The sequence below is a fragment of the Callorhinus ursinus genome, unplaced genomic scaffold (assembly GCF_003265705.2).
Source record: "Callorhinus ursinus isolate GAN/ISIS: 27379988/994484 unplaced genomic scaffold, GSC_fseal_2.0 scaffold43, whole genome shotgun sequence".
NCBI lineage: Eukaryota > Metazoa > Chordata > Mammalia > Carnivora > Otariidae > Callorhinus > Callorhinus ursinus.
Window position 1 is genome coordinate 2094961 of NW_027397105.1, and position 8037 is coordinate 2102997.

The 8037-nt window shown below is 62.6% G+C and overlaps 2 protein-coding genes across 4 annotated transcripts; one reads left to right on the forward strand and one right to left on the reverse strand.

Annotated features, from left to right (window-relative positions):
* The first annotated feature begins 907 nt into the window (after positions 1-907).
* Positions 908-4444, forward strand: SLC16A13 (solute carrier family 16 member 13). 2 transcript variants are annotated; one of them, XM_073881598.1, is made up of 5 exons: positions 908-1065; positions 1537-1666; positions 1820-1963; positions 2584-3321; positions 3936-4444. In XM_073881598.1, the coding sequence occupies exons 3-5, from the start codon at positions 1870-1872 to the stop codon at positions 4136-4138; spliced, it is 1035 nt and encodes a 344-aa protein (XP_073737699.1). In that variant the 5' UTR covers positions 908-1065; positions 1537-1666; positions 1820-1869; the 3' UTR covers positions 4139-4444. The 2 variants fall into 2 exon arrangements, with proteins under 2 accessions (XP_073737699.1, XP_025720052.1); XM_025864267.2 differs by lacking the exon at positions 908-1065 and having other exon boundaries at positions 1091-1666.
* Positions 4445-5065: 621 nt separating this feature from the next.
* On the reverse strand, positions 5066-7096 carry SLC16A11 (solute carrier family 16 member 11). Of its 2 annotated transcripts, XM_025863902.2 has the most exons (4): positions 6865-7090; positions 6461-6604; positions 5528-6295; positions 5066-5441 (listed from the first exon to the last, which is right to left on the reverse strand). In XM_025863902.2, exons 1-4 carry the CDS (start codon positions 7064-7066, stop codon positions 5212-5214), a joined length of 1344 nt encoding a protein of 447 aa, XP_025719687.2. In that variant the 5' UTR covers positions 7067-7090; the 3' UTR covers positions 5066-5211. The 2 variants fall into 2 exon arrangements, with proteins under 2 accessions (XP_025719687.2, XP_073737697.1); XM_073881596.1 differs by having other exon boundaries at positions 5528-6604; positions 6865-7096.
* Positions 7097-8037: the final 941 nt, after the last annotated feature.

The window sequence follows — 8037 nt, forward strand, 5'->3', positions numbered from 1 at the left end:
AGACTCCACACTCAGCAAGGAGCCTGCTTAAGACTCTATCTGCCCCCAACCCCCCCCCCAACCGACCTGGCGCTCATAGGTGCACTATCTCTCTAAACAAACAAACAAACAAACAAACAAAAAACAGCTTCCTCCCTGCCCCACCCCCCACTTGTCAATTGTCTGGGTATGAGCCCTTGAGCCCAAGTTGCAAGGTCAGGGTCCTGGGGAGCAGGAATTTTAATGAAGAAACAGAAAGCCAAGCCATTAGTGTTATATAAGGTGGAGAGACTGGATACTGGTTGGAAAGGAGGGGCTGACCGCTGGGTGATAAGAGCTCGGCTCTTTCGTCAACCCCATCAGGAGATCAAAACCTGCTATTAGGAAATAGTAAAACCAGAGGGTGGAGGAAAAGGATTCAAGCCCCACCGAGGAAGGGGGGGGTAGATGGTGCTGGGGAGGCCCTGAGTGCGCTCACGGCCGCCCTTCCTCTCCCGAGTTATTTTTGGTCTCTGTGACTTGTAGATTTCCTGTTAGTGAGGACAGAAGCGACAGGAACTGAGTCGCCACTGCAGACACGGACGCCAGCAGTCCAACAGTCCGTTCCCCTGGTCTCTTCCTCGGCCCCTGAGCCCCTCCGGGATCCAGGCATCTGGATTCTAGTGTACTCAGGCGCTAGGGCAGGTATTTCCCTTTGAGTCTCGGCGCAGAACCCCTACGCTCACCACGACCTGACCTTGCCACTGGGCCCCTCATTCAGCAAGCGGGGGTCTTCCTCTCCTGAACCGGTTTACCCACCACCCACCCCCAGGAACTCCCTACGTGAGGGTCTTGGTGCGGGAATCTGGACTGATTGGCCGGTTAGGTGGACGGGAGACGCAACAGTCTCCGGGTAGGTCCCTACGTCACGTGGGGCCCATCGAGTCGGCCTCCTGCGGTCCCCTCCTGACGCATGCGCCCCACTCACTGTCCCGGTCGAGAACCGAGCTCTAAGCCCCGCGCTGCCCTCCTGGCTCCACCCCCGGCTCAGGAGTCCCGCTTCCCCACCCGCCAGCCGTGGACAGGGATGACGGCCAGGATGGGCAGGTAGCTGACGCTTGCCGTGATAAGACGGATAACCCACACCGAGACTGGCGCGTCGCAGGGCGGGGGCCCAAACCCCGGGCCGCCTCCGGGCTCCAGGCTAAACGTCGGGGCCCCGCCCTGACCCGTCCCGCCCAGGCCTCGACCCGCCGCGGGCTGCCCGCGGAGCCACGCCCCCGGGAACGCCTCGCGCGGAGGCCGCCCGCTCTCCCCACCTAGGTCGCCGGGCGGGGGACAGGCGCCCCACGCAGCGTCCCGGCCTCCCGGCCTCGTCGGTGCGTTCCCCTGCAACAGCAGTCTGCCCTCCGCCGCGCGGCGGGGCGGCTCGGTGGGCGGAGGCGGAGGGTCCCGCGCCCTGCTCCCGCCGGGGCTGCGCGGAGTGGCTGCAGCCCTGTGCGCGGGCCGATGGCGCAGAGGGCCGAGCCCCCCGACGGGGGCTGGGGGTGGATGGTGGTGCTCTCCGCGTTCTTCCAGTCGGCGCTGGTGTTCGGGGTGCTCCGCTCCTTCGGCGTCTTCTTCGTGGAACTGGTGGCGGCGTTTGAAGAGCAGGCGGCGCGGGTCTCCTGGATCGCCTCCATAGGGATCGCGGTGCAGCAGTTTGGGAGTGAGTGCCGCGCCCGGGTCCGGCGGCCCGCCACCCTCCCTCGGAAGGGAAGGGGCATATGCGGGCACGCTGGGGAGGAAAGGGCGGGGCTGGGGAGGATACTGGCCAAAGGCGCCGGAGAATCTCTCGCACGACTGCCTTCCTCTCTCTCAGGTCCTGTGGGCAGCGCCCTGAGCACGAAGTACGGGCCCAGGCCCGTGGTGATGGCCGGGGGCATCTTGGCTGCGTCGGGGATGCTGCTCGCCTCCCTTGCTACCTCGTTGACCCACCTGTACCTCAGTATTGGGCTGCTCTCAGGTGAGGCCCTGGACAAGGGTGGGAGACTTTCACCTTCTTCCTGCCCCTTCCGGGAGGCTTAAGGAGGAGCCCACGGAAAGTTTTGGCTAGCACCTGTGCCCAGGAGGGAAGGAAGTCTTAAGAGCGATGACTAAAGTGATCAACGTGGTGCAGGGATATTGAGGAATTCAAAGATGTCGAGGCCCGAATGTGCAAGCCCAGGGCTGGTGGGGCTGGAGCGTCGAAGCAAGAATTCCCATGAAGTTGTGCCAGGCACCGCGGCTTCGAAATAGATACCATCACCCGGTTTATAGACAGATGAAGAAAGGCTCTCGAAGCTTATTTAACTTGGCAGAGGGAGATCGCAGGGCCAGAAGTGGTACAGCCCGGGCCTAACTTCCAAAGTTCGGACCTAGTTACTGTACACACAGTATTTCTAAGCCTCTGCGGTCCCATCAGGTCTGTTACTAACCTCGCCCTGCAGATGAGGAGACCAAGGCTGGGAGAGGAGATAAAATACACAGGGTCATACAGCTCGAAACAAGGCCTGTGCCACGTTCTATGGCTGGGCGGTGGTGGGATTACCAGGTGCCCTGGGCGCCCTAAGAGTCCCCCAACCCCTATTTCTTCCTTTTTGACAGGCTCTGGCTGGGCCTTGACCTTCACTCCAACCATGGCTTGCCTGTCCCGTTACTTCTCTCGACGGCGGTCCCTGGCCACGGGCCTGGCACTGACCGGCGTGGGCCTCTCTTCCTTCGCCTTTGCTCCACTTTTCCAATGGCTGGTCAGCCGCTATGCCTGGCGGGGGGCCCTGCTGCTGGTGTCTGCCCTCTCCCTCCACCTGGTAGCCTGCGGCGCTCTCCTGCGTCCACTGTCCCTGAGGGAGGACCCTGTCATGGGAGGCCCTGGGACCCAGCTCACCTCCCTCCTGCATCACGGCCCCTTCCTCCGTTACACTGCTGCCCTCACGCTGATCAACACCGGCTACTTCATCCCCTACGTGCACCTGATGGCCCACCTCCAGGACGTGGATTGGGACCCACTGTCTGCTGCCTTCCTACTCTCGGTCGTGGCTGTTTCTGACCTCGTGGGACGTGTGGCTTCTGGGTGGCTAGCAGATGCAGTCCCAGGACCTGTGGCACGACTCCTGATGCTCTGGACTACCCTGACTGGGGTGTCCCTGTCCCTATTCCCCATGGCTCGCGCTCCCACGGCCCTGATGGCTCTGGCCGTGGCCTATGGCTTCACATCAGGGGCCCTGACCCCGGTGGCCTTCTCCATGTTGCCTGAACTGGTGGGGACCGGAAGGATATACTGTGGCCTGGGCCTAGTACAGATGGTCGAGAGCATCGGGGGGCTGCTGGGGGCTCCTCTGTCAGGTAAGGGGGATTGGGTTTCCTGGGGGGGGGTTCACGGCTGCCATGTCATGCAATTTGGGGAGGGGACTAATAATTACATTATAGTGTACGTGAATATTGCCCTCTGGAATGGCACAGAACACAGCCTGCATGGCCAATCGTAGCCGACCCGAAGTGGGTCCGTGGGGCAAGGAAATGGGGGCTGTGGAAAGACTCGGAGGAGTTATGAGGACCCCTTAGCAGGGTATCTACAGGTTGGGTGTGCAGAGGACCTGGCTGGACTCAGCCAGATGTAGCCTGCAGGTGTCTGGCCTTTGCCTTGGCCTACTGGGCCCCAGCCCAGGTGTCTGAGCTGTCGGGTCAAAGTTCTCCACGGCCCAGATGCCAAAACCTTCAGACCCTTAACTTTCTCCTCTTAACTATTAACTGAAAGTGTAGACGGAGGGCCACGGTTGAAATTACCCTCTGGAAATTACCTGTGGAAACCTTGGGGACGCCAGAGTTCTCGAGCTTATCCAATCCTGCCTAGTGAGTTCAAACTCTCCCGAGACGATGGGCTAAGGGTTACATTGTTCCCTTCATCGGGCTAAGGAACTGGGTCACCCACATGTGTTCTTCTTCTCTCTTGGACTTAGGCTACTTCCGGGATGTGACAGGCAACTACACAGTTTCTTTCGTCGTGGCTGGGGCCTTCCTCCTTGCAGGGAGTGGTATCCTCATCACTCTGCCTTACTTCTGCTCCTCGGCCTCCACCTCCACCTCCAAGCCCCGGGACCTGGTCACAGAGGCAGCGGATACCAAAGTCTCTCTGACCAAGGAAGGGCTGGGAGAGGACTGAACTGCAAAAAGGGGCTGTCAGGCCCAGAGAGCTAGAGCTTGGCAGCTCCAGATCTTCTCCTCCTGGCCGGTCCTGGTGCCCACAGAACCACAGTGCCTTAAGCATCTTGAACTGCCTCCCCCCAGGGCAGGCCTGGGGTGGGGGGGCGGATCCTGTGCTGCGTGCGCCAACCCCTGGTATTTTGTCGAGGACTCTTATCTCTTCTTTGCTCCCACAACCTTTTCCAAAGGATCCAGCCTGCTCCCCTGAGCTGTGAGTCAGCTGTGAAAACCAAAGGCCAAGAGACTTAATGTGTTTTACATGTGATCTCTAGTGTCTACCAACTTCCTTCTCTGCAGGCAGATGTTGGGGAAAGGGGGATGCCCTTTTGAGATATAAGGAAACTAGATAATCGTCAGAATCTCCAAAAGAGCTGGGGCCCATATGCTTGGGTTGGCTGAATGGGCTCGTGGCTAGGAAGCGGAGGGGAGGTACCCACTTTAACCATGGACTCTGCTGTCTGGACCACAGTCCCTCCGTCTGGCCCACTATCCCCTGTGACTTAGAAGACAGTAGTGGGGACACAGGGTGGGGGTGTCTCGGGAAGGGGAGCTAAAGCTAAAGGTGAGAGCTGAAGTCTGGTCCAGCATTTCCCTCAGGCCAGTGGAAGGAGCCTGAAATGCAGGGAAGAGTTAGCTGGGGGGGGGCTGGGGGGGGCGGGGGGGCCCCCTCCTGAGCCCCCACCCCCAACACACTGAAGCTGACAGGCAGGCAACTTCTCAGAGTTCACCTGTTTTGTTTTTATTGTTTTTTGAGAGAGAGAAAAGGAGAGTGACGGTGGAAGAGGGGCAGAGGGAGAGAGAGAGAGAGAGAGCGTGCGAGAATCTTAACCAGGCTCCATGCCCAGGGGGACCCTGAGATCCTGACCTGAGCCAACATCAAGAGTCAGAGGCTTAACTGATTGAGCCACCCAGGCGCCCCCTTGACTATCTTACGGAGAAAGAATGTTTTCAGCCTCTTAGATTGGCGAACAGTTGGAGCTTGCAGGAAACTGGATAGAAATTCTTTACTGGGGGAGTGGCTCAAACTAATGGTCAACAAGCAGTGTCCAGAGTGGGTTGAGGGCCTCCAGGGGAAAGCAGGGCAACCTGAGGAGCGGGGAGCAGCTCGCCCCTCTCGGGGGGAGGGGTGGCTGGCCGGGAGGCTGGGCGGCAGGAGGGCAGCGCCCCAGGCAGCCCCATGTAGATGAAGCTGCCAGAGAGGATGAAAGAGCCGCAGGTGAGGAAGGAGGCCGTGAAATCTCCCGTCTCGTCCCTTAGGAAGCCTGTGAGGAAGGGGAAAGGAATTTAGGGGCCTGGGGTCCAGGGGTAGAGGATGGTTGCGGGCGGATGTGTTCGCTCAGGCCCTTACCTGAGAGGGGAGGGCCCAGAAGCCCCCCAAGGCTCATCAGCATCATCACCAGCCCGGTGGCCTGGACGACACCTCCGACGCCCACTAGCCCCGGGAGCACACCGAAAACCAAGGGCGCGTAACTTCCGGCGCTGAGCCCGTAGGCCCCAGCCGCCGCCAGCAGGGGGCCCCCGCAGCCCTCCCGGCTCCCCACCAAGGGCACCAGTCCCACGGCCAGCAGCCCCAGGCCGGTCAGAGCCCCGAACACCGCCAGCAGCCGCGAGAGGGGCACCCAGCCCTGGTCCGCCAGCCACCCGCTGATCAGCCGCGCGCCCGCATCCCCCACCGCAGCCACCGCCACCACCAGCGCTGCCCCATACCCGCCCAGGCCCTTGTCTAAAGCGTGAGGAGCCAAGTGCACGTAGGGGACGAAGTACCCGCCCCCCACCAGGGCTGTGCCCAGAGCAAAAACTAAGAAGGCCCGGCGCGCGAAGAGATCCAGGCCGAGGGCAGCTAAGGGCCCGCGGGGTAGGGCCGGGGGGTCGCCAGGGAGCACCAGGGGTCGCAGCAGGGCGCCACAGGGGGCGAGGTGGAGGGTAATGGCGCCGAGGAGGAGCAGGGCGCCCCGCCAGCCGAAAGTATCAAGGAGGAGCTGCAGGGTGGGCGCCAGGAGCAGCGAGGAGGCCCCGTTGCCCGTGAGGGCCAGCCCCACGGCCAAGACTCGACGGCGGGAGAAGTAACGGGACAGGGTCCCAAGGGCCGGGGCGAACACCAGGGCCCAGCCAGAGCCTGCGGACGGACAGGACCGGGTGAGGACGGGGACCTGGGATGCCCGCCCCCAGAGATCCCAGCCCTGCTCCTCGCAGGAGGCCCCGCCCCTTGGGCCTCCAGCCCGCAAGAAGCGCCCCTCGCCAACATCACCCCTTAAGGACCCGGGTATCCCTCTCCCCTCACCAGCAAGGACGCCCAGGCCAAGGTAGAGGTGCAGCAGACTGCGGGCGAATGCCGAGAAGACGAAGCCCAGCGAGGTGAGGACGCCCCCAACCATCACCACTGGGCGCGCCCCCCAGCGGGTGCTCAGGGCGCTGCCCACTGGGCCTGGAAGGGGGCGGAGTCAACGGAAGACACGCCTCTGCGCCCCCAAACTTGGTCCAGCACTTCTCCTTGGCGGCTTGCCAGGCCTAAAACTTCTCCCCCAGCCTAATAGCTCCTCCCCTTGACCTCAAGACCCTCTCTTTTCTAGGACTCGGGCGCCCTTTTCCAGGTTGTCTGATCATCAGGTGGGTCCTCCATCACTACACAGACACTCCGCCAATCCACCCCGGTTCCCGCCTCCCACCTTGGGGTCCCCCCCTCACTGGCTGCCTGCTGCACCGCCAGGGCCAGGGCGCTGACCCACGCAGTGTCCTGAGTGCTTCGGTCAAAGTGCTCCGCGAGGTCAGGCAGGGCAAGGCCCAAGGAGCGTAACAGCCCGTAGGAGAGCCCATTCACCGCGAAGGCTGCGGCCGCCACCACCCAGCCCCAGCCCCCGTCCGGGGGTCCGGGCGGCTTGGGGGTCATCGCCGTCTGGGGAAGGGGGAACACACCACGTCCGTGCCTCCTCGAGGGTCCTGGGCATCCCCGAGATCCAGGTTCCGGCTGCTGGCCTAGGGTGGGCACGTCACCCGGAGCACGGCAGGGCGGGGCGGAGGGAGTGGGAGCTAGGCCTGGGGATACATCCCCAGGGCCCGCGCGAGCTCCCGGGACCGGGTGACAGCCGGATCCCCCGGGCCTGGGACTCCCCCTCCCACACACACCCCTTCCCCCTTACCCGACCTCTCCGGGCGGTGGGGGGAGGGGAAGGGCAAGGAGCAGCTCGGCCAGGTGTTCTCCCCGCTTCCTGCGCGGGCAGGGCCCCAGAGGGGAGCGAGCGCCGAGTTGGAGCCCCACCTGGACCGGCTCTCTAGGTAAACAGAAATCACCACTGGGGGCCTGAGCTCACCTGGGACGCGGGGGTGCGGAGGGCGGGGGGGGGGAGCTGACACCGTCAGCCAATCGGCCGAGCCGCGGGTGAGGCCAGACGCTGAGTCCCACGGGATTGAATTATCCACACACCCTCCCCCCAGCCCCCGCGGAGGGAGCGGCGAGAATGAAGGCGGCCCCGCCCGGCTCAAGCCCACGCACCTGCCGCCCGCCGCTCTCGGAGGAGAGGCGTGGATTGCGATCCCCAGCAAACCCAGGGCCCCTAGGCAACACTTGGAAATAGGAGTGATCCCCCAAGGCCTGCCGCGATGAGTACTTTTGTTCTCTGGGAACTTTGCTGGGGGACCAGGCAATTCTCGTACATCAAATCACTGACCTCCACTGAGTGGTTGTTCCTTGCTCAACAATAGCAGGCCCTCAAGAGCGGAGCGGAGAAAGAGGACTCCCTCGTTAGGAGCAGCTGTGATGTGCCAGGCACTCGACCCATGCCACCTGCCCACAAGAAACCACTGAAGAAGGTGTCATGCCCTTTTTTTTACAGATGAAGTCACTGGAGAGTAGAGAGGTTA